Here is a 26,851-nt window from a genome sequence, read left to right as displayed (position 1 = left end):
ATAAGAAAAGAAAGAGAACCAAACACACATGATGGGGGAACAGCCCCAGGTTAGATGTCTCTGAGTGGTCCCCTTCCCGTGGGGCATTTGCAGGGGGCTGCTTTACTTAGAAGTACCATTCAGAGCTGAACTTGGTTTGTTCTGAAGGAAGCGAGGATAGAGCTTGGCCCTTTTCCAGAGATCTAGGCTGTGCAGGGATAAAGGGTCTTGATATTGGAAGGGAATCCCCACTCCCACCCCAATCTCTTATCATCTAAATAGGAAAATACACGCAAGGTACATTCCCCGGAAAGAGGAGGTTTCAGAGGCCTTCTTGAGCGGAAGGGAATGGAGAAGAGGATCTGGTAAGGGTGACAGACCAGGAGGACAGGGCATGCACACACAGGAGGGCTGGATGAGACCACAGAACAAGACAACATGGGGAAATAATAAGCAGAGGCCACAGCAAAGCCGCCACACACATGGGCGGGGTAGAGTCTCCCGGGTGCCCAGGTGACAGTGACTGGAAGGACAGATAAGGATAGAGAATCACCTGTATGTGCTCCGATGGAGGGCTAGCTAATTTGAAAGCAGCCTCACAGCCACACCCATAAATACATGATCGGGCTCCCCTGTGGCTCTGATCTCATCTCCTTCTAGCCTGCTTCACTCACAGGCCTCCTTCCTATTTCTTGATCTACAAGAACCTACTTCAGGGCCTTCCTGATGCCCCTGCCTGGGATGCGAGTCTCTGTTCAATTACCCCCTCATCCCAGAGGTCTTCCTTGACAACAGTAGCTCCCCGCCCCCTTTACGTGCTTTAGGTTTTCTCCCTGCACTTAGCATCAAGGGTTTATTTTGTCTGCTTCCCCCAATGGAATATGAGTTCCACAAGGCTGGATTCTACTTTGTTTTACTTCTGAATATTGCTTAGTGCACGCCAGGCCTCATGAAATATTTGTCAAATGAACGTGTGTACCCAAAGCCATAACATTTATAATATACATATAAAGAGTTCTATTGATTGAACTGTTGGGGGTTTCAGGTTGCACCAGCTATAAGGGGCAGGGGAAGGGTGGGAAGCCACTGACGTTGAGAAGCCTTAGTAATAAGTGAGGGTAGAAAGCACCTGCAGCTGAGAAGGCCATGTTCTGTGGGAAAGATCCCGATTTGTAGCTCTGCTCTGAGGGTCATGGGGGTGTGGTAACCAGCCTCCAAAGTGGCCCTCAATGATCCTAGGCACCCGACATTCACACCCTTGTGCAGTCCCCCATCCTGAATAGGGCTGACTTCTGTAACCAATAAAATATTGTGAAAATGATGATGTGTCACCCATGGCCTTGGTCATAGAAGACATGGTGGCATCTGTCTTTTTCTTTCTTGGATCACCCATTCTGGGGAAGCCCAGCCACCATGCTGTGAGGACACTCAAGTAACCCTGGAGAGAATGGCATGGGGAGGAACTGAGGCCTCCTGCCAACAGCCAGCACCATATAAGTGCGCCACCTTGGAAGCAAGTCCTCCAGCCCCGGTCAAGCCCGATTCAGCTGATGCAACCCGTGCTGATACCTTGGCTGTAACCTCATGAGAGACCCCCAAGCCAGAAGCGCCCAACTCAGCTGCTCCCAAATTGCTGACCCACACAAACTATGTGAGATAAGAAATGTTTATCACTGGTTGAAAATGCTACATTTTAGAGTAACTGGTTTCACAGTGATAGATAATTATCATAAAGCAGAAGACACGGGGGTCATATATCCCAGGCTTGAGTTAATATGAGTATGTCAAGGATTGTGTCTTTTACCAGTTAACTGTGAGGCCCGTTTTCCCTTCCCAAGCCATCTGGTCCCAATTTGATTCTGCAACTCTTAGTAGCCACAAATGCCACCCGTATCCTCAATAAACTTTATTTAGACACAAAGAGACACAACAGAAAATACATACACAGATACAGATTTTTTTTTTCTCTATAGGATGAACAAACATCACATAGGGAATTTAAAAATTGGGTGCATGGAATGTAAGAAAAAATAGCAAAGTTCCTTGTTCACTCACACTTAAAACAAACACATATTTCAGGGGAAGACAGGGATATACCATCCCTACAACAGAATTCACAGTTGTCTATAACAGTACACAGGTGTTAGGAAGGTAATCAAAGGAGTTAGGGATCCAGTTACTCTTGATATGACAGAATGCTCACAACACTAGAACTCTGTTTAAACAAAAGACAGAATCGACGATGTCACACCCCCTGCACAGATGCTCTGCAAGCTGTCGGCTAGGTCATAAAGCAGCTCAGCAGAAATGCCACGTTAACTTTCAGCTTGTGGCTTGAAGGTCTGCGTAACCCCTACCTTTGTATGCCCATCGTGGAGAGTTTACATAGACACACTTAGGACGCCAAAACTCTCGACATGCGTGCTGGCTTCGAGACCCACGGTACAGAACATTGACATCAGTTTATAAAATGTGGCTTTCAAATGGAAAGGAATAATAGCCAAGAGGAGAACGAACACTTTGCCAATGCTGCCACATCCGTCGGCAGTGTTTCCCACCATGCCGCCCGTGGTCCCCTCCCACGGGGAGCCACTGGCATCTGTGTCCTGCTCCACGCCGTGGGCGGGGCAGGACGCATTACCTCTTGGAAGTCTATTATTGCCTTCTAGAGTTACACCTGTGACCTCCTGGTCACTCCTGTCAGAAGCCACGCATGTCACCAGGATAAGCAACCATGGAAACCACCCAACTTATCCTGTCCTGGACCAGCCTCTGGCCTCCACACCATCTTCACATTTCAGATCGGGGTTCCCTAGGCAACCTCTGTATTTTAGTAAAAAATGGTTTCCACTGTACCCTTCGTGTGTCCTCTTCCTAACGTGACAAATCCAGATGAGATGAAGTTATGGAGATCAGGTCCTCCACTTCGGTAAGCATCCTTCCCATAATGTCCTGCAAGAAGATGGGGCAGAATTACCTGGCGCATCCAGGACACCAACAAGAAGACAAACATTGCTGCTCCAGCTCACCCAACAGTGATGGTGAACTTAACTTCAAATCAGCAGCTGAGCCAGAAGGTAGAAGCAATCAAGGAAAAAAAAATTATATATATATTATTTTATAAATTTATATATAATATATATTATAAACATATAAAGTATATATATGAAGTATGTAATAGATAAGTATTACATACTTTATATATTACCAATTTAAATACATACACATTTATGTGTGTGTGTATATATATATATATATATATATACACACACACACATACACATACACGCACATATAACTGTGCAACAAAGAAGAAAGTTCTGGGCAGCTTATGTTAAAAGGAGAGGTGGGAAAAAGGGCTTGACTTTGGCATTTCTGACTGAGCACATCAGAACTTCAGTCTGTTTGTCCTACCATCCTTTCCTTTGTCCCAGCTTCCTTCTTTCTTTTTCTTGTCTTATTCCTTTGGCTTCTTTCTTTCCAAAGCGTAGAAGTGTGGCTCTGATCAGAATGCTCTATGTGTGTGTATGTTTATGAATCATACCTCATCCTATGAATTACAGCCTTGTGGCTTAGGAGAAATCCAACATCCGCTGAGGCTGACAGGTAGGGTGGTGGCTCTAAAACATTGGGAAAATATTTATGTGTTTTCCTCTCTCGACTTTCTGTAGGAAAATATTTATGTGTTTTCCTCTCTCGACTTTCTCTGAACTTTCTGTTCAGCCTCATCTATCCATCTACCTGTGGGGTTGGGGTGAGGAAAAGTCCGAGGACAGATTAGGACCCTGGGAGAAGACATTGAAAGAGAAGAGAAAGAGTTAATATTCTGTTTCTGATATTCAAAGTAGAATTTCACAATATGCTTGAAATATAGGCATTATAAAGAAAAGAAGTCCTCTCTAAACACCATCTTGAACTATGCACATGTGAAAATGGAGGAAAGCTGTATTTTTGTCATGTTGCCACAAGAGCATATTAAAAACTGTACTTACAATTATAACAATGTGCAGACTACCTAAGATGTAATGTTAAGTAAAAAAGTGGAAGAAAATGCTATATTAAGTATGATCACAACACTGTAAAAAAATGCAAACCAGTGTATTAAACAAACAGATTGAAAGAAAACACACCTGATACTGACTACCACCTTTAGATAGTTGGAACATGAGTCTTATTGCTTTTCTCCTTTCAACTTTTCTGTATTTTCCAAGTTTTTTTCTATAATGAGTATGTAATTTTTATAATACAAATAGGTAAAATACATTTCCAACAGAAAAATCTATGATAAATGTAAAGACAACCTAAATCACATTTTTTCTTAGCGAGGCACCCTCTGCATTAGATCTCAAAAATGGGCGCGTGTCAGAATCATCTGGAAGCTTTTAAAAATACAGATGTCCCGACACTACTCCAGGGATTCTGGTTCAGCTGGTCAGGGTATTTTTAACGAGGTCTCTAGGTGGTTCTAATGTGCCACAGGGAAGAAGAACCATTACCCTAGAGTAAATGGATAAACAACTGAATTTCAGTTTGTTCAGGTGTGTGCAATGGACATTTGCTGGGGTCCTCGTGGGTGCCCAGCACCACCCACTATTTAGGTTCCGGAATCCAGCATCCTTCCTCTGAAGAGTGACGTCTGGCTGGCCCTGTTCCTTCCTTCTTCTCCCAGATCAAAGGTTCTCAACCCTGAGTGTGCATCAGAAAAACCAGAAGGGCAGGTTCAAACCTGCTGGGCCCCGCCCCCAGAGTTTCTGAGTCAGTAGATCTGGGATGGGGCTCAGGGTTTTGCATTTCTATCAAGTAGCCTGGTGATTCTGATGCTGCCGAGCCTAGGGACCAAACACTGAGAACCGTGATCCTAGTGCATGAAGACTATAAGAGAATTTTGCCATTGTTTCCCTCATGCCCTCCACTCTGGAATAAATACCTCCTTCCTCAGGGCACACAGCTTTTCACAAGGAACTCCCTTGCTGTAAAATAATGTAGTCACAACCCAGAATTTTATAGAAAAGAATTATTGGAGCTGAACTAAGAGGCTTCTGCCCATATCCCAAGCCATGTCACAGCTCCAGAAATCCAACTCTAGTCCTGGAAAAATGCAACTTCATCAGGGGATGAAGGAGAGAGGGACAAGCGGCGTGTGGACGGGTCATTTCCCCCCCACGGCCCCTCCTGACAACAGAAGAGTTAAGAAAAGGAAGTAACAATTCTGAATGCTCATAAATTTGGACCTCATTAATTCAGAACCTCTGTTACATCCTGCAGAGTTTGGGCTGGTTTATTTTTGTGCTCCTTATAAATAAAATTTTTGATAAACAAATCAATCCTGAGAAAGATGGCACATAAAACAGTGCCTTTGCTACTTCAGTTCATTCTTATCTGTCAGCTGGAACAAGGTCCCTCAGGGTTAAGCACTGCGCTACTGCTTTGGGGTTGTGCTTGACTGAAAGCCAACTAAATCACCCGATCACCTACTATGTGCCAGACAAAGGGACAGAGCCTCTGAAAACACGGTCTAATCTGACATAGAAGCCGAACATTCTGTAGCATTATGCAGTTTACAAAGATCATTCATATATATTATTTCCTTAAAATTTTCATCACTACCACGTGGTAAGTTGTCTATTATTATTATTCCCCCATTTTATTGATGGAAAAACTGAGGCCAGGGGTGTCAAGTTGGAAGATGACTGAACCATCACTAGCATCCTGGTCTTCTGTCTACAAACCCCATGTCAGTTCCATCCTGTGCACCTGGCTTCGTTTACTCCTCACAAGAGCCCTGTGGAAAAAGGTCACTTTCCCAAGTTTATGGAGCTAGTCAGTGGTGGACCCTGGATCCCGACCAGGTCTACCCGCCTCTAAATCCACACTCTTTCTACAACCCTCTCCCTAGCCAGCTCACCCCTCAGTCTGAACAAGTGCAGTTGTGATTCTTCTCTGAGGCTTTAGCCAGGACCCCGGGGCAACGCTAAGCCAGGAGAAGCCCACGTGATGATTCCCAAGTTCACAGACGCTGGATCTCAGACGTGTGGAGTTTCACATACTGAGGTTTGGAGGGGAATGAGGCAGGACCAGGAGCACATAACAGGAATACGGAATATTCTACGGTCAAACAGGTCTGGAAAATACTGAGTTCAAATGAGAAGTAAATACAAAAACCAAGTCTAGACACCTGTCACTGGGTACGCAAGTCTCCAGGGAGCCTTTATATTTTTCAACAGCATCTCTCGGGACAGCTGGAAAGGGCATGGTGGCAGTTTCGGCTTTTGTTCGAGCCGTGGTCCTCAAACTTGAGTTCATCAGACTCACCTGGACGGCACAGATTGCCCAGCCCCAGCCCCGGAATTCCTGATTCAGTGGGTCGGAGGTGAGGCCTGATCATTTTTGTTTCTAACGAGTTCCCAGGTGGTGCTGATGATGGTCACAAGTCCAGGGGCCAGACTTTATGAACCACTGTGTTTCAGAGAACCATGGACAGGTCAGTCTTCAGCCAGATCTGGGCCAATGCGAAGAGGTCAAGGTCTAGAATGATTTACGTTCTCTGTACCTTCCAAAGGAACAATCACTTCCTTCAAGGGCAGTGTGAAGAGAATGGCTGGTAAACTGAAGCCCTATGCAAGTGCACGGTCAGATGTGAGGAGAGGCAATGCCCCTTCTTTGCCTTGGGGATGTGCAGAGTTCAAGGGTCAATGATGTGAATGGTATGAATGGGTATCACAGAATTCTTTAGCCATAACACAAAGAGCCTCCCCCTTCTCTTTTCTGCAGCTATGACCCCAAGTCCATGCCCTCCTGCTGGCCATCGAGGCAGGAGGCTAAAAGAGTACAAATTTTGCCCAAGTTGCAGTTCCAGAGAAATGGCCCTATATCCAGCAGGGCTCCAGGCAGAGGTAAGCGGGAGCTCTGTGAGCACACGTAAGTAGCAGGAATACACACCCACGTGGCAACATCACAAACACACAGCCCCCCCGATCGGGAACAAGGGTGGTCTCAGGTTGCAGAGAGAGTGTGCCCGCCCCCACCTGCTGGACCAAACTTGCAAAGCAGCATCTGGATGACGTGGCTCCCTCCAGATCTGCCCCTGTCCTCTCACCATCACCATCCTTCAGAAGTCAGCAGTCACAGGAACAGCACCGAGGGGACAATGGTCCCCAGGTGGGAGGCAGATGAAAGCTAAAGAGAGGCCTGGGGCTGGGCTGCTGGCGTTGTCTGATGCTGGTGGCTCTGATGAGAAAGCGACCTTGAGTAAATAGAAAGTTTCTCTATAAAAGAGATTTGCTGCAAGAAACAGGAGGGAAAAAAATAAGGTAATATCTGAATGGTGACCTCAATAAGATGTAAGAGAATTTCGCATCGGTGAAATTCAATCAGCAGCCATGGAGGAGGGTCGGGGAACAAACTGATCAGGACAGTTTGCCTGAGCTGCAAATATGGACAGCAGGGTGGATAGTGAAGACGTTGGTGAAGACAATTCCAACGAGAGAGGTGCACTGGGTACTCAGTAGGGAAGAATGAAGAGACGAGAAGGATGGCAGGAAGGAAGAGACAGAAAGGACAACTCCAGAAGTCACTATCTATTGAAAATAAGATGCCCAGGAGAGAGACAGAAGGGATAATTCAGAAACAATAATTAAAAGTTAATAGATTTTCTTTTGAGCAGGTAGAAGACTTTAGTCTTGAGTCAAATATCAGACTATATATTTGAAGGTCAGAGATCTAAATATATATATATGCTGGTGAAATGCCATTTAGGAAAAAAAGGGGAAAACACAAGCCAACTTCATAAAACACTAAATCTACGGAAAGTGAAGCGATCTTTTAAAGACTTTTGAGACTTTTATTTTGGTAGAGGGGAGGGGATGGGGTTGAGACAAAATGGCTGAAGGGGATGGAGAAGTACAAACTTCGGTCATAAATAAGTCATGGGGGTATCAAGTTCAGCAAGGGGAATATAGTCAATAATATTGTATTAAGTCTGCACGGTGATAGATGGTAACTAGGCTTGCTATGATGATCATTTTGCAATGTATATAAATGTCAAATACTAATATAATATTGTATATCAATTATGCCTCAATTAAAAAAAAGAATCCAAGAAGTGTTTCTTCTTGTTTTGCTGAGTTTGGTTGGTTTGTTTGTATCTGTTTCTGGTAAAAGCACCTTCTAAAAGCAAAAGTCTACTTCTTTTCGTCGAACTTTAACAATTTGAGACTTCTATATCAACCAGTAATGTAAATAAAGTCCGTGCTCATTAATAAACCAGAAAAAAATTAAACTCTGATACATCAAAAGCAATCATGAAACTCTAAGTCAACGGATAGAAACATACATTTATATTAATATCACGAACACACAAATAACTTCAAATTAATAAGAAAGTAAAACAACCCAATAGAAAGAACAGGCAAAAGAGATGAAAAAGCAAGTCATAGAAGTGAAAACCGGAAGAGCCAATACACATACAGTGGTGTTCCATCTCACGGGTAATCAGGGAAATTCAAATTAAAACCATAATGAGATATCATTTCACACCCAGTAGACTGGCAAAAATGAAAATGCCTGGGACTCTGGACACGGATAAGCAGAAACAAGAACTCTTGCACACTTCTGGTGGGAGTGCAAATTCGTACAACTGCTTTGGAAGGAACTTTGGTGACGGCTAATGAAGTTGACAACAGATGCACCACAGAACCGGCAACTTCACCTTCAGGTCTATGCCCGAGATAAATCCTCACGCGTGCGCATAGGGAGATACACACAAGCATGATCACGGACAACATTGTTTCTAAAAAAGACAAACTGGGAAAAAAACCCTGTATTCCCTACCAGGAGAAAAGGGATAAATCGTGGTATATTCAGACAATGTAAGCCTATACAATGGGGCGGATAAAATGAATCAGAGCTGTAAGTATCAACATGGACGATTCTTAGTTATGTTGAGAGCCACACTAAACTAGCTGAAGGCAAAGAGGATGACATCACAGAGAGTTTAAAAACATGCAACACACCGCTGTGTTGTTTATAAATACGTGCAAATGCAGTGCTATACAAGTACAAAGAGATTCATGGATGTGATAAGTACTGAATTCAGGAAAACAGATACTTCTGGGGACATGTCTGACTCCTAAATAATTATCTTATTTTGTTTCTAAGATAGCTATAGATAGATTCATTGATAGATGATGGATGAATACATAGATTAAATAGATGATCGATAGACACATAGATGGAAAGGTTACCCAAGTATTTTACTCACTTCCAAATTATTCTCCAACAATAAAGGAAACAGAGAGTTCCCAGTTTTTAAGAACTCAGAGACTAAAATATCCTCAAGTCCTCACTGGGAGAAGAAAAAGCTGCCCAATGATAAAATCTGTCAAGCAAGAAGTACAGAATTTCTAAAATCATGGATGTACTGATCTGTAATCTTTACAGTTCACAGATCCAAAACTTCATTAAGAAAAGATTGGTAAATTAGATTGTACATAACATTTAACAAATTGTCTTTATTGACCTGAATAAATTTGAGTGATACTGGAGTTGCCCTGGAAAATCTGGTATGCAAATAGGGCAATAAAAATATATTATTGTGATGAAATAAAACCAGAAGTAGCTTCCGCGATAGGGGGAACGGTGCTCCATCTTTACAGCCTGCCTGCAGTGTGCTGCATGCGCTCAGAACAGACAGGGAGCTGGCCTCTGGGAAGCTGGCAGGGAGCTCGACGGTGCTGGCCAGGGCCCTGCTCTGCAGCCGCTTCACTGTTGACCTTCTTCACGGGAAAACAGGCCACAGACCAACATCAAAACACATGTAAAACCCTGGGGCTTAACGTGAGAAGGGGGTTTCCCTTTGTTTACAAAAAGCTCCGTCATATCAATAGCAATAACCAACAATAATGATAATAATAAGATACTAGAAAAAAATGCACAAGGAATATGCATAGGGAATTACTCTCCCCGCCCCCCAAAAAAAGAAAGAAAAAAATTTTAAAGTCAATGGAGATATAAAAATGTGCTTAACCTTAACTCATAATTAAGAAGATGCAAATCAAAACATGAGCTATCTTTTTCAAAAGATGAATCGATTTGGCGAAACTGGAGCATCTGATGAGACCCAGTGCCAGGGGAATGGGCTTTCTCATTGCTGCTGGTGGGAGTATAAATTAGTGGTGCCTCTTTGAAGGACAGGCCACTGACTTAGTATCTCACTACTAGGAATTTTCCCTACATAATATGCTCTCAAGTTTTTCCATAAGATAGGAACCAGGCTAGACAGTGCAGCCTTGATTGCAATACTTTCTGTCAATGGGGGGGGGCTAAGTCAACTGGAATCTGTCCAAACAATGGAATACTACACAGCTGTTAAAAAAGAATGAGGCAGGGCTGTGTGTGCCGATGTGGGAAGAGCTCTAAGGTATAGAAAGTGGAAAAGAAAGCAGAGTGTAAGGCAATGTTTCAGTATTATGCCTTTCATGTAAAGTAAAAATGAAAATAATATACACAGAGAGACTACATAGAGACCCATTGCAGGTAGACTGGTTTATACAAAACTTTTTTTTTTCTGCAAATAATCTTGCAAACGAAATACCAAAACTATCTTTCCTTTGGGGAGAGGGTCTGGAAGGAAGGGATGTGTTTACCTTTGAGTTTTATTACTTCCTGTACTGTTTGAATTTCCTAAATACGTATATGTGTTATTTTTCTTTTTGTACTGTTGACAGAGTTTATTGGGGATAAGGGAGTGGGATCATGGGCCATTCTTTGTTTTTCTCTTTGTACTTCCTAATACGAAAGAAAAAAAACCTCTAATAACTGTCATTTTATAAAAAGAAGTATAGGAGCCAGGAAGTCAGAGGGGACACTTCTCCTTGTGTAAATGACACGGCATTTATCTAACGCAGATCCTAATACCCACCTGGTGGGATGGTGGTAAGGATGAAATGAGATCCTGTGCATAAATCGTTTTGTCTAATACTCCTCACCAATAAGCCTCAATAAATGGGAGCTCCTATTCACATCGAGACCACAGTCTTTCCTCTTTCCCATACAGGGAACTCCCTGGGGTCTTCTTATTCTGTGTGTGCCCTCAGCTGACCTCAGGCCAGAGAGAGTCACGAGCAGGAGCTGCAGAGAGCTTGGGCTTTGCTATCTGGCCTGAGAGCTCTTCCCCCAGGAAACCCTAGGGTTCCTTCTAGTTCCCAAGAGCACACACATATGGCTCCATGAGGGATCTGGGGCTGGGAGCCAGGAGGCCCGCATTCTTCCATGCAGGCATCTTTGGTCGAGTGAATGAAGTAGCTCTGAGCTAGCTCTACCAAGGTAAACTGGGGGCAGGCCACGTTGAACTGCAGATTGCACTGACAATGACTAGTTTAAAAATCTCTAGAGAGCAGCTGCTGGGAATGCTTTATGTGACAATTCTAGTGCTTGCTCGCACAAACACAGGGGGACTGTTTCCTCCAGAGTCTGTGCAGTCAGCAGAGCTGTTGGCAAATACTCTGGGCAACCCCAAAGATCTCCCCTCTGGCGTCTTCCCTCTGCTGACTCCATAGCCGGGAGACCTGGGGATGGGGGCCAGGCGTGCAGCCCACCTGGTGAAGGCCCGGTGTCCATGGCTCTGAGGGCCCAGGCAAGCAATCCCAGATTGCCAGAACAGTATGGGAACCACCTTGCCCAATATTCTCATTTGACAAAGGAGGAAACGTAAACCCAGAGAAGGGGAGGAGAGGCATTGTCAAGGTCACACTGGGAGACAGTTTTGGAAACTGGCCCACCCCGCCCCCGATCTTGACTTTCAATTTGGTGCTTTTCATCCTATTATCCTTGTGCCCTAGGAAAGTAGGGGAATCTCATCAGATGCAGAAGAATGAGGATTTCGAGCAGGGTGGAGGAGGGGCAGAACCTAGAATACAGCTTGGTAACCACTGCACTAGGGAACAAATCCTCCAGAAAGTGATTCATAAAAGAACCCCTTTCAATTCAAATTAATGTCCTCTGAATCATCAGTTTGGTTAATTTGGATTTAAGAAAACTGGTACTTTGTGCCTGAAACCAAACCAAACAAACAGACAAACAAAAACATCAATATGTAGAGGTCTCCAGCTGTGGCCAAGGGCAAACTCCAGGACAGCTTCATCCACTGCAATAGGGGTCTCTGCTGTGGTCTCTTCTATGTTACCTATGCTTTGGGGTAAGATTTTTTTTTTAAAAGGAAGCGTTACGTGACTCAAAAATAAAAGTTTGAAAACCACATCTCTAGTGCATCCTAATTATTTACCAAGGGGATGAGGGCGAGCCTTATTGGTGACGGCATTAATCTTCAGGGATTTTAGAAGGACGAAGCCCTCCTCTACCAGCCATCGGGATAGAATCAAAGAATGCTACAACTGAAGGAGCGCTCAAGGTCACCTTCTCTAGCCTCAAGACTTACAGATGAGGAAACTGGGGCTCGGAAGGGAGAACGAACAGTCCAAGATCACTGCTGGCTGTGACAAAAATCCGCATCTTCCTAGATCAGAGCTCTCCCCAGTGCCCACGCAGCCCACGGCCTCCTCTGTACTGGAGGAAAGAGTGCAGAGGTTGATTTCTATTTCAGGGGCCCCCGGTGTGCCATTTATTTTCTCTTTAGATGTGCTGGCTGTAATCCTCTTGGAAAGATGCCCAGCATCTAACCAAATTCCCGTCTCTGCCTATGACACCATTTCAGTTGTGTCTCATTGAGAGCAGGACACCGGCCAAGAGGAGGCCTGAAGAAGGCCTGGGTAGAAGAGGCAAAGGATGCTGGGAGGGAAGAATCCTTCCTTGCCCCAAACCTTTTAGGAGATTAGGGTAGATGCAGGGGTCAATCAGGAAATCTGTGAATTACTCAGACTCTCTCTTGTTATCGCAATGCAGATCTATAGGGAGTGGCTTAGCCATGGGGTGACCGGGGCCTGCTTTCCCCTCTGACCCTTGACCTCTTCTCCTACTCTGCAGAAAACACTGAGCTTCCTCTGAGTGCGTCCAAATTAGTGTGGGGGGGGTGGTGGTGGTCAATGGAATGATGCTGAAAAACTCTACCATCTTATAGAGTTTTATCAAGTGCCCTTACATGGAGACATTGGCAACGAATGTCTGTTATTATCTAGAGGAAAATATTTGAAGACAATATTATCTCCATTTTGCAGATGAATAAACAGTCTCAGAGAGGTTCAATAATGATACAAAGTCCCAGTATGACTAACCTGTGATTTAGGACAGAACCTAAATCCTATGTCACTACATATTCTTGGGGTTCCATTCATTCCATCATGCTTCTGGGAAAGCCATGATTCTAGCCACCGCTCAAGGGACCCCATCTCTTCCAAAACACACAAGAGAGACCCTTCTGCCTGAGAGAGAGCAGAAGAAGCAACTGGAGAGGGGAGAATTTGGGGGGCTATAATTTTTTTCTGACTATCTCCCAATGGGAAGACAATTTAATGTGTGGGCTATTACATATATCTGAGAAGTTATCCATGAGAGAAGATTTATATTCAAATGACCCAGACACGTCTCAGTAATAGACAGGAGGTAAGAGCACAGGCTTCCAACAAATCAACTTGGCTCTGACACCAGCCATGTGGCTCTGGACAAACCGTTTACCCGTCCTTAGCCTCAGTTATTCTCATCCGTAAAATGGGAATGCTGCCTGCCTCATGAGGATGTGACGAGTATGAAATTAGATGCAAGAATGCACGTGAAGCACAGAGCATTTTACACTTCTTCAATAAATTGTTACTATAACAATGATTATTACTAGAGGGGCAAACCTCCTCTAGTATACTATTTCAAAATACTCCAAGGAGAAAGGAAAGGAAGAGTCTTAGGTTCACAATTATTCAAAGCTCCAGGGAGGGGCTTCCCTGGTGGCGCAGTGGTTGAGAGTCCGCCTGCCGATGCAGGGGACGCATCCACCCTTCCTTCACTGTGACGTCACCTTCGTTTGCTTACATCTGCAAAAATCCCGTTTCCAAATAAGGCCACGTTCACAAGGATTCAGACTTCAGCAGATCTTTTTGAAGGACACGATTCAACCCATCACAACGATCAGAAGAAAACTTTGCTTCTACAGCCCCCAAAACCATTTCTACCTACTCTTCCTCACCATCACCTACCCAGTCCTAGAGCCTTGATTCCTCTCTTTATCTCATCCTCCCATCATCAGCGAGCTCTCTGAGGACCATCTGCTAAATGCATCTGATACCCACCCACTGCTCTCCATCTCTCCTGCCGCCTACTAGTTCAAAGCCACCACTACCTCTCATCTGACCTCCTGCGACAGTAGGACCAGCCTTCCGACCTACCTCTCTACCCACAGCTATCTATTCTCTACAGAGCACACTTAAAAGTAATCTCCTAGAAAGAGACATCGGATCCCACTATGCCTCTTCTAAATATCTTGCACGGCTTCATAACACACTTAATAAAAATGTAAAATACTCTGCAAGACCCTGCATGCCACGGCCCTGCCAGCTTCCCCCTCCCCATCCCACTACAGCCACGGTGGATCTTCTGTTCTTCCAATATGCCCAGCTCATGCCTGCCTTACAGCCTTGCACTTGCCATTCCCTCAACCTTGGAATACCCAGGCCTCAGATCTGTGCGAGCCCAGATCCTTCTTAATCATTCAGGTCTGATTGCAAATGTTACCTCCTGGGAGAGACCTTCTCTAATCACCCCATCTACCGTAGGCTCCCTGACATTCTCTATCACATCATTTTACTTTCATCATATCCATGGAGCCTTATGTAAAACTATCTTGTTCACCTCTTTGGTTACTGTTTATTGTCTATGCCTCTTCTTAAACCCAGAGCTTACCTTCCACAAGAAGGGAAGCCGAGTATCTAGAATAGTCCTGGGCACGTAGGTTGTACCCACTGGATAATTGTTGATGGATTAAATGAATTTCTTCTCTCATAATTCTTCTTTAATCAATGCCAACTGCCTTAGAGAACGTTAAACCATTAAAAAAATATGTATATGTGTATATATATGTTTATATATATATATATTTGACAATTTCAACCAATAATGTCTTTATATGCAGGACAACCTTAACCAAATAGGGGATTTCTTGACCTGGATTATATCAGTTGCGGTAATAATAATATTAATAATAGCAATAATAATAACAACTATAGCCACAATAGTTATTATTTAATACTGAGGGTTTTTATGAGCCAGACCCTCTGCTTTGTAATCATTATCTCATCCAATCTTCATAAAACCTCTGGAGGTGGACAAGAGTATCCCCTACTTTGTAGCTGAGGAAATTGAATCTCCATGTGTTTAGGTATCTTGCTCCTACTCACATATCTCATTGGTGGATGACCTAAGGCTTAAAAGCAAGGTTTTAAGGCTTAAAAAAACTGATGTTTATAACTACAATGAGATACCATTACACACCCACTAGAATGGCTAAAATTAAAAAGACCGGCAATACCAAATGTTGGTGAGGGATGTGAAGCATGTAGAACTCTCATTCACTGCTGGGGGAACCCAAAATGATACACCACTTTGAAAAAAATTTTGGGAGTTCTACAGAAGATAACATATTCCTGCTCTACACCTCAATAGTTCCATACGGCACATAAGCAAAATAAAATCTTCCCTGTTTTAAATAATTTGTCCCAAACTGCACAGCTAGTCACGTAGGTAGGCAAGACTTGAGAAGAACATTGTTTTACCCCTGGCCTGTAGCCCTTCATCAGCTTCAGGCTGCCATGAGAAATAAAGACATATTAAATGGCAAGAAAGGGAAATTGGGGAAAGCATCAGAAAGAAGGTCAGTGGAGGTCATGTTCCAAAGAACTGGGCCCAGGAATATGGGATCAAGGATTTCAGCTCAATGGCAAGAAGTGAAGAAGAATATTGTGTCCAATATCCTGGGCCCAAGCAACCCTTTGGCAAGTCCTGCAGGTGATCAATCAGCTATGGCATGGAGTCTGAAAGTCCCCTGAACCCAGGTGGCCATGACCTGGTCCCAACTCTGAGTACCTACAGCACTTGCCCTGTTCCTTCCGGCACTGCTGCCCTTCACTTCCATTATTGCTACTGGTGAGAAGAGAAAGGAAGAAATAAAGGTATTGGTTATCTAGGTGGGGAAAACTAGACTCATGTCTACAGTTTCTCCTCAAACAGACGTACTGGGGTGCTTGCCCAGACATACATCCTTTTGGAAGGCCCACACTAATTTCCTAATAAAGAGGGAAACCTTGGTTATTTTGTGTCACACGACCGTCTCCCCTCTCCTGGCCGGAGCTGATTGAGTCAGAAATGAAAAACAGACACAGGCAAACCAACCCATGAACTGTGCTGAGCCAGTCGCTTTTTTGCTCTCAAGAATATAAATTAAGAGTCTGAAGCGCTCCCAGTCAGAGTATTTGGACATGTAAAGTCATACAGAGTTGGTGCTGGTGTCAAGACACCCCGAGATTCTGTGTATTCCCAAACCAAGTGGGAGCAGAAACACCTGGTCCAGAAAGAGGAACGTTGTTGCAAAGAGAAAGGTCCCAGAGAGAGACTCTTGGCCCCGTTCCCAGGAGGCCCAGGAGTTTCTGCAGCCCCCAGACACCCCTGTGTTGTTGAATAAGCTTCTTTTTATTCAAGGTATGTTGAGTGGGTTTGTGTTTCTTGCAGACAAACATATTCTGAGCAGAACATACGCCATTCATCAAAACATGTTCCAGTTAGAGTCCAGAATTTAATAGGAAAAAATGAGTTAGTAAAAGAAGTAGAAGAAACTGTTTGTGAAGATCTTCCCAACCTTGGCTGATCGAGACATGTCTACACATGAGGGCAGAGAGGAAGCACAAAGAAAGGAAAGATGAATGCAGCAGATTTTATAAAAATGTTTAGAATCGCGTATGTCAAAAACCACCATAAATGTCCACCTATGATCAGAGCAGAGTTAATTCACAATGGCCAAAAGGTAGAAGCAACCTACGTGACAGTCAAGGAATGAGCAGATTGACAAAATGTGGTCCACATATACAGTGGGAAATGATTCAGTCTTAAAAAAGAAGGAAACTGTGACACATACTACAACATGGATAAACCTTGAGGACATGACGCTGAGTGAAATAAACCGGTCACTAAAAGACAAACACTGTATGATTCCACGTACAGGAGGTGTCTAGAGGGGTCAGATTCAGAGAGACACAAAGCAGGATGATGGGTGCCAGGGGCTGGGGGCGGGGGAATGGGGACTTCTTCAGTGGGGACAGAGTTTTCATTTTCCAAAATGAGTAAGTTCTGGAGATGGATGGTGACGCCAATTTGCACAACAGGGTCGGTACACTTAACGTTTCTGAACTGTACACTTAAGAACGGTTAAGATGGTGACTTTTAAGTTGTGCGTTCGCCCATAATTAACACTTTATAAAAAAAAACAGTAGTTTTAAGGTATATAAAAAAGCTCTTGCAAATAAAGAAGAGATGAACTTCCTCAGGGAAAAAAAAAAAGAGGCTGTGGACATGAACAGGCAACACAGAAAAGAAGAAATAAAATGGGACAGTGTCTCTTTACGGCAATCAGTGATGTAATTGACTTAAGATATAGTAAGAGTCTTAAAACATGCACCTCTTTGGACTTAGTCATTGCTTAATCATAGCAATCTATCTAAGGGAAATAATTACAGACATAGCAGAGATTTATGTATAACGATTATCATCACAGTATTGTTTATAATAGTATAAAATGAGAACCAAGCTAAATGGAATCGACGGGGGGTGGGTTGAATAAATCATGTCACCTCCCAAGGCTGGATGCCCTGCAGTCATTCTATGTGATCTTTCAAAGACTATTTTAATGCTGTGGAAAATTCTCACCAAATAACATTAAGGGAACAAGAGATTTATAATTAATATACAATGTGATTACATCTTTGTAAAAAAAAAAAGCGGGGGCGGGGGGATACGCACAGTGGGAGAGGCTACATCAGTTGCTCTCAAAGGGTTTACTGGGATTTTGAGTCATTTTCGATACCCTTCTGTGTTTTCCAAACTTTCTTTAAAGGGCAGGTGTTCCTTTTATAATCCGAAATATTCTATATTAGAAATAGGGTGCATTCGGATGGGAGGGGGCTGCTAAGAAATGGAGCAAAAGAAGTCACAATGCAAGAAAGACGGGGTCACCTACAGCCTCATCTCAGCACCGCAGGCCTCGGAATCTGCTCAGCATCCTCGCTCCTTGTTCTCATCCCTGCTCCCAGCCCAGCAGACAGGGAGGGAAAAAACCCTGCCGCAGCCAGGTCTCTCTCCAGCCCTCACGTCCCTAAGCCCGGAAAAGCCAGGAAGGCCCTTCTTCTCCTACCGCTCAGATTGCTTCCCTCGAGTGGCATTTAAAGGAACGGAAGATGATTGACAGGAGCCCCACCCTCGCCCAGCAGGGACTTACTTCTCTGTGTACCTTCAAAGGGACGCCACGGGGGCCTGGGTACAGGAGGCAGTAGCTGGTGCACCGCTCTCCTTGGGTACGGGAGGCAGTAGCTGGCGGTCGGTGGCTCGCCCGAGGTGGTCCTCTACCCAGAGGCAGCATCAGGGCCGGCAGAGGCCAGACAGACGGACACAGACCCCACAGCTGTTATCCAAAGGGAGGAGGCCTCGCAATTTTCTGCTCATTTAGAGGCAATTGGCCATCAACACCCTCGTCTCCTCGGGCGTGAACTTTAAATAAGATGTTCCAGCTGAAGTGGGTAGAGGGAAACTGTTTTGCTGTGACTGGGGAGAGAACAGCCGCGTCGGATGTTTGCATCTGCTCAACGGCAGCTCTGGGAGCTGGCTTCACGCAAGTGAGACAGACCAGGGAGGAGAGTCTGGAGGAGGCTGACCGGAGGCAGCTGCCTTCACGCCAGCTGACGGAGCGGGGGTTCGGGCATCCCTTGCGCGCGGCTTCTAACTCATGTGATGTGGACTTGCCCGGATGGTGCCTGAGTCTCTGAGAGTCCCGAGGGCAGGGTTTACACCAACAGAAAAAATGGGGAACTGGTGCAGGTCTGCTCATGAAGCCAGTCTTGTAGTGTGTGGACCCAGCTGGGCTGAGTCTCCTCTTTCCTCTCCCCAACCTCGCTCACAGCCCCAGAAAGGGATGTGGCATCTGAACTCCCCGCCCTGGCCATGAATGGCTGCAGTTTGGTGAAACTGCTTGGTCAGCAGAAATGGATTCAGTGCCTCATCAGAGCTACTTGTTCACAGGTGCGGGGCAGATGGTGGGGCGGGGAGGGTGCTCCTGATGTGTGATTCTGTGAGAGCCATTCCACCCGAAGAAAAGTGAGGGAAAGGACAGGGTTGGGGAAGGGTTAGGGTCAGGGGTGGGAGTGTAACTGTGGCCAGTTCAGCTCCCCCAAATCTCATCAGCCTGAAATCCTGCTGGGTGGGGTCCACAGCTGGCAAAGAGGCACCCCTCTGACCCTCACCCCTTCCCGATGGCCCACAATAACCTTGAAAGGGAAGCATCATCACACCCATCTGCCCAGGGAGAAATCCAATTCAGAGAGGTTAAGCAAATCACCCAAGGTTACCCAGCCACTGAAAAGCAGGGCTTCAAATCCACGACCCAAACATTCATGCAGGGGCTGGTCATGGTCACGAGTTTGTTCTGGAATTTAAAGGCGACGCGGGGTGAAAGCGCAGGTTTGAAGATCGTCTTGAGCCTTAGACAGACATGTAGGTTCCAGGCTGTGTCAAATGTGTCTGCCCGGGAATGAGGCAAAGCTGTGGTGTGGAAACCGTAATTGCTCAGGGGCTCCCTGTGGCTTAGGGAGACCAACAAGGGGATGGGGTGGGGTGTGTTACCAGCCTCATTTTCAATGTTGAAAAAAAAATTGGTCTGTTTTGGAATAAAAATAGCATATATCAGCAAAGAGAAGACTACACACCTGGGTTTACAGCTTCGCAGGACCTTGATTTGGTGGAAGGACTTCTCAGGATAACAAACAAGCCCGTCTCAGGGCCTTCAGGGCTTGAGAACAGATGGGCCTGCAAAGGGCCCTGGGAGTCTGCCGCTCCCTAAGCTCTGGGTGCAGGGGCCTGGAATAGAGGTTCTCAACCAGCCTCTCTGTGTTTTAACCCTAATGTGTTAATAGTTCAGTGCTTAATACATGACACCCCCTGTCATTATTTGCATTTAATGGGAAACAATGGCTTGGCTAGGAATCCCTTTTTAGAGGGTGGGTGAAAGTGGGCGTAGGTATCTTTTCATTTTGCTCCAAATCATGACCCTCCTTGGCTTCCAAATAAAGCCGGCTGCTCGGACTTTTAAAGAAAGTTCCGTGATTAAACATATTCACATCTGAAGGCTCAATGGCGCACAGCCTGGAAAGAAAGAGAGCCTTCAGTGCTACTGCATTTAAAAATGGCCATTCTGTTTCCGGAGGGAAGGAACAAATGTGGAAATCGTTGTGTGAGTGTGGGATGCACGTGCCCACAAACACGGCACAGACCATCTGGTCCCCTTAGCTGCTGTGCCCTCTGACCTGCGCCCCGTGGACTGAGACACAGCTGCCTTGGCTGACGTGTGAGCAACTCCGGGCCTCTCCAAGGCTTCCGGTGGGACATTGGAGGCATAACAATATCGTTGAGTTGTGCCTCGTTAATTTACTCCATGCCTCCCCAACCGAGAACGTGGAGAACGGGACATGGAATAGCAGGCCCCCTGTTTGGTGGACGTCCTTGCTGAGATGACAAGAAGGGGGTCCTGGGGTGGGGGGGGGGTCCCTGCTGCCACCCAGGCTCCACCCTGTGCAGTGGGAGCCTGTGTAGGAGAAAAGTTGGGCAGTGTGAAGACCTTGCTACTCAAAGTGAGGTCCTTAGAGCGCCAGCATCAGCATCACCTGGGAGTTTGCTGGAAATGCAGTCTCCACCCCAGACCTACTGAGTTGGAATGCACATTTGAACTCGGTCCCCAGGTGAGCCTTATGCACCTGAAAATTCAAGAACCATTAGTGTAGAGCCGTGGTTCTTTTTTTGCCCCTCCAGGTGACATTTGTCAATTTCTAGAGACACCTGTCAATGCCTGGAGACATCCTTGGTCATCACAGCTGGGGCTGGGCTGCTCGGGGTAGAGGCCAGAGATATTGACAAATATCTGGCAACACATAAAAACAGCACCCTAACAACAAAGAATTATCCAGTCCAAAATGTCAGTAGTGCTAAGGTTGAGAAATCCCTGGGTTCGAGAGTTTCCTTGGGAAAAGGGAAAAACACACTGGGATCTGTTCTCTGCCTTCCTCAGTTCACTTGAAATCATTGTTTAAACGTGAATTTATCCAACATGCCCAGGACAACTCTATAACCAGATATCTCTTTCCAGCATTTGGTCCCAGAGGACAGGAAGGCTGTCTTCCATTTCAAAGCAACATTAAAATCTAAATTATGCACAGATAAGTTATCTTCCCTCCCTTCCTCAAAGCATCTGTCTTTTCCTTGTGTTTATCACAGTGCCCTCTGAGTACCCCCATGACGACGTGAGGGTCCCTGTGGCTGTAGGCAGACCCGCTGCATGGTTTTTCCTAGACCTGGAGGTCGACTAGGTTGAACCCAGTTTCTGTATCACCTCAGTCAGGGCCCACACCTTACTTGTTAGTTGGAGTCACCAACAGGGGCTTAAGCCATGAAGCCAGTTTTCTGTTCCAGATGGTAAGGACCCTTTTCAAGGTCAGATTCTGAAGGAACCAAGCCAAGATCCTCACCAGGTATCCAATTAGTCATCAAGTCTTGTTGATTCTTCCTTCTTATACCTCAGTTCTATGCCCCCCCGCCCCCGCCAAGCCCACTGTCAATCCTCTCTTACTGCACCATTAAAATATCGTGCCTGCTGTTTCAGATTTTACTGCCTACGCAGTAAAATTCTACTCATCCTTCATGTTTCAAGTCAAGCAACACCTCCTCTGTGAAACCTACCCTAATCCTTCCGGCAGATACAATTCTGCCCTTTCATCATTTCTTAATCATGTCCTGCAGCCACTTCCACTGTTGCAAGCAGAGTGGTCTTTTTTTAAAGAGCCATTCTGATCCAGTTTCCCTCCTACCAACTAGTACCAACTATTTTCGGGGACAACAAATTTCACGTGTCTGTTTTGATCTGTTGGTGATGTTATATTTCCTTTTTTAAAAAAATTTTGTTTATTTTATTTTATTTTTGGCTGCATTTGGTCTTCATTGCTGCGCACGGGCTTTTCTCTGGTTGCAGCGCGCGGGGCTACTCTTTGTTGTGGTGCACAGGCTTCTCATTGTGGTGGCTTCTCTCGTTGTGGAGTACAGGCTCCAGGTATGTGGGCTTCAGTAGTTGTGGCACACAGGCTTAGTGCTCCGCGGCACGTGGGATCATCCCAGACCAGGGCTCAAACCCACGTCCCCTGCATTGGCAGGCGGGTTCTTAACCACTGCGCCACCAGGGAAGCCCATATGTTTCCTTTTTACATAAACACCGACGTTTAGAGAAGTGAACAGCTCTCACCCACATGATCCACACTCTCATGATTTTCAGATTCTGATCATGTCCTGCCCTGACCTTTGTCTTTCCCAAATGGAAGGGCACTAACCTCATGTTTGTTTCCACATGACAGCCCGCAACCTCCATTCCACCAATTATTTTCATGTTCCTCCTTCTTGACCGGTGGTAACCGGAGCCACATAGAGCTTCTCAGCTGCCAGTGAATAGCAGTCATAAAAAAGGAACATGGTTTTCCACGGTTTTCAGTAAGCCATTCATGACCAGGTTGGGTAGCAAAGGGAATGTCAAAAACATTTCATTAGATAAGCAAAGTACATTTCGACTCTCCTTTCAGCCCCTCTTGACTCTTCCAGGGCTCCATTCATATCTATTAAGAGAAGGCCCAGTGCAGGGAATTTGAACACTGGGTCCATCCAGCTTCCATGCTGGTTCCTATTGGCTCTCCACATGCTTCCTTTGGGTGGGTTGTTTTTTCTGTCTGTTTATTTGTCCCGCGGCAGTGAGAGCGCCGAATGCTAACCACTGGACCGCCAGGCAATTCCCATGATTCTGCCTTCACACGCTTCCTTTTCATCTGCTTGAAACTTTTAATTTGAATCATCACTTTTTAAAAAAAAATGTCATTCCATGACTTCTTTCCCATCGGTTATACGACTTAGCAGACAAGTGAAGTTGACGGACAGGCAGAACGCGGCTGAGACCAGCACAGACGTTTGGAAAGCACTGGATCTTTGTAAACAAAGCAGTCGCCTTTAGCATCAAGACCTGAGCATCCATCCAAGGCTGCTTACCTACGGGACTCAAGCCCAGGGAGGCACAGTCACTGGCATTTATAGTCTCCTTCCAAAGCGCTGCCCAATAAAATCTGTACCAGAAATAGCTTGTATCGTTACCATGGAGGTGGGTGACAAAAGCCCTACTCAAAGGACTTGGTGCCAGCAACAATGCCAAATAATCCTGTACTGGCGTATTTACTCCAAAACAAGGAATCTGAGAAGTGTTAACCTGATAGGCTACAGGTCGAAGCCCCAAGCTGATGAAGTTTCCTTCTGAGCCGATCTGAGCCACAACTTGAACAAAATAATGCCGGCGGACGATCACCATAGGCACGGTTCTGTCGATGAGCCGTGATGGAGAGAAGTCATGGGGGGATGGAACGGTACAAGTATGGGGTGGTACTGCTATAGCACAATTATCACGGCCAGCCAAGGTTTTATACGTCTTTGCAAAGCACAAGCAACACAAATGCATCTACCCGATGGTGTGTTTCTCCAGCGGCATGAAACTTAACCAAAGGATCCTGATACCAAGCAGGGCCCTATGGGGCTCCTGGGCACAAAGCTTGTCTGTGTCCCCCATTTCTTTGATTAGAGGAAATAGCTTGCATGCAGCCTCCATGGCCTTCCCTGAGTTCCAACGGGCAGATTCAAGCAGTTGTTAATTAGGGAAGGGAGGGCATGCGAGACCAGGGAGAGACAGTCAAGGGAAACAGTAGTGCAGCCTTGGGGCAGGTCCTGGCTCCCCATCAACAGATACACACGATATGTTTGAGCTGTTCTGCAGCTACTGAAACCCCTCCAGGTGGGAGAAGTTAATGATTAAGGTTGGTATGCTACCCACAAGCAGGCAGACCCGAGACCAGCTGGAACCAGAAGGTTGATGATGCTGACTCCTTACCTCACCAGCAACCCATCAGAAGAATGTCCACGAGCTGATCATGCCCTCTTTGAACCATTATTGTAAAACTTCTCACTATCCTCCCCAAGTGGGGACACAGCGTTTTTCGAGGCAGGAGCCCGCTGTGGCCCCCCTTTGCCTGGCAAAGTGATAAAGCTCTCCTTTTCTACTTTGTCCAAAACTCTGTCTCCGAGATGCGATTTGGCACCGGTGTACGGAGTAGCTGAGCTTTCGGCATCAATCCCAGGCCACACATGGCCTTCAGCTCATCTCGTATCATGGTCTGGAGCCCCTTTCTTGGCAACATCTCAAAGCCCGTAGGAGCTACTCTGGGGATCAGTACCCCTAATACTTGCCCCTGGTACTCCTACCCAGCTAAGTGGGAGGAGACAAAAAAGGATGGCCAAGTTTTCCTGATTTCAGTTCTGATATTTATTTCTGTGTTTGCTCAACTCTTTTCATCAGTGTGAAGAAGACGGTAATTATGTGCTTTGGAAATGAGCACTCTGGATACACACATGAAATATATATTCTATTTTACTACTTAGGATCTTGAGTGTTAAAATATACAGACTGGGTAGACTGCTAAATACAGGTCCCCAAAGGAACTGTTTCTTTAAAAGGAAAAAAAAAAACAATGGGGGAAAGAAAGCTTGATCAGATGCTGCTGAGTTATCAAGAGAATAAAAGGAATAAAACTTCGTTCACCGTTTCAGACCAATGGTGAGCTGGCCCACGGGGATCATACAATATGTGAAAAGAAATTATATGATTATGTATTGACTTAATTAACTGATTGGATTAAATAATTATTTAATTGTTTTTAACACAGAGGGTGAGAAGTGTCATTAACTAACCAAGAATTGTCAGGAAGGTGGCTTTGGGAGACCTGCTTAAATTACAGAAAAAACAATATTTATAATTGGCATATCCCTGATCTTGTAGCTGTGTGGTTATTATTAAGTTCCTAAGAATCATTTCTGTTCTCTTAAGGAGCTATAAACCCCCATCCCTGTTTATATAAACAAATCACTTTACAAATGCTTTTCCGGTCCCATTAATAGAGCAAAGCTTCAGCCTAGTTCTTGTCCAGAACTTCATAAAAGTCAAAGCGATGGGGCCCAATTAAATGCTGTTTCATCATCTCAATGTGTGGAGGAAAGAGGGGCTGGTTAACTCAGCTAGGACACATTTCTTATGGTGCCATTATGCTTTATGTAACCACTCTATTCTGCAAACAAAAAGAATTTTATATCCTGTTATGGATCACCAACTAGCTCTGCCAGGCTGAAAAAAATCCTGTTTACTCTCAGAACTTAGCTCTGTGTTTTGGTTTTATACGACCCTGTGGATCTCTCCTTCTAGGTCCAGTCAGTTCATGAAAGAGGGGTGGAGTGAGTGATGGGGGACAAACCCCCTGAGCGCCAGGCCAGATGCAGCGTTGACTGTCCTCTACTGCCACCCAATCAGGGCTCTCAAGGAAAGGGGTCCACGTCCCCCCTTGGGCACAGCTCTCTCTTCTCTGAATCCCCTTCCATCTTTGCTGATAGGTGCTGGACCCCTCCTGTGTGTCCCCGCACTGCTTTGATTTTCTTTATCACCTGCCTTCTCCTTTAGAATCAGATTGGGTTTGAATTCCAGCTCAGAACTGACTTTCTTTTTGACCTGAAGACAGTTTCACTTAAGATTTCCAAGCTACTGTTTCCTCATCTGTGAAATGGACATAATAAGATCTAGCTCATAACGTTATTGTGAGTATTATGAAGATAGGACACGTGGGACATGTCCTCTAGGTTCTGGCACCCGCTAGGTTCTCCATCAAAGGTGTAACTGAACACGCCTTCCCTAAAGTTACCAGGTGACTTGACAGATTGTAAATCAGAAGGCCTGTCCTCAGCCATTTACTCTTGTCCATTGTTTCCCTCTGTTGACCATCCTGGTTTCTCTCTACCGTTCTGGTTCTTCTCCCTCCCCGACTGCTCCTGCTTTATCAGCTATGCTCTTTCTTTTTGCTTTCCTCTTGCCAACACAGATATTCCTCCAGGCTCAGTCCTCACTCCTGTGCTGGTATCCCATAGTTTCCTCTCAAAAGATGACACTGAATCCTTCATTCCAGCCCCTGACCTCTGTCCTCAGTTAAGTTTCCACCTTCCAACTCTCCTTGTGACTATCTATACATGACGGATGTATCATCACCCCCCTTAAACTCAGCGTGTTCACACACGTGAACTTGGCAGCTATGATGTAAGTTATTGATTCACCTTTACAACCATGCATTGCAGTGGCCTATAAACTCCACGCAATGGAAGGATGTCATCGCTCCTCAAAGAATAACTTATTACATCAGCTGATGTATATCACGTAAGTATTCATGAGAATAGCATCAGTGTATTGACTACAGCATGAGTATATTATTGAATACCAATGAGTATATCAATTCGTTACATAAAATGATATATGTCATGTGAGCATTCGTGAATATATCAGCAGCTGCATATTGAACAGATCAGTGAGACTCAAGTAAACATTCCTACTCGTTATATCAAACGATAAAGTCTTACGGGCATAAGGGGCAATTATTCCATCATAACAAAAATATTATTCTAGGCTACAAAAGACAAGCATAGGATGGTATATTACTGGGGGATATTATTTTCAGTTTTCTCTATCTCCAGAAATACCGAGTTACTGGATTACCTCAGATGATTCCATCTCAGG

The 26,851-nt window shown here is 45.1% G+C and overlaps 1 protein-coding gene across 4 annotated transcripts in view; it reads right to left on the bottom strand.

Annotated features, from left to right (window-relative positions):
* Positions 1 to 26,851, bottom strand: part of SHISA6 (shisa family member 6) — a 250,722-nt gene that overhangs the window by 130,855 nt on the left and 93,016 nt on the right. For 2 of the 4 annotated variants that reach the window (XM_049702240.1, XM_049702241.1), the window contains exon 3: positions 2,836 to 2,931. The exons of the other annotated variants lie outside the window; for them this stretch is intronic. In XM_049702240.1, coding sequence (XP_049558197.1) covers positions 2,836 to 2,931 — 96 coding nt within the window. The remainder of the gene's footprint in view (positions 1 to 2,835; positions 2,932 to 26,851) is intronic. 4 annotated transcript variants of the gene reach the window in all.

Source organism: Orcinus orca, chromosome 19 (assembly GCF_937001465.1).
Source record: "Orcinus orca chromosome 19, mOrcOrc1.1, whole genome shotgun sequence".
Classification (NCBI taxonomy): Eukaryota; Metazoa; Chordata; class Mammalia; order Artiodactyla; family Delphinidae; genus Orcinus; species Orcinus orca.
This window is presented reverse-complemented; position numbering and strand designations above follow the sequence as displayed.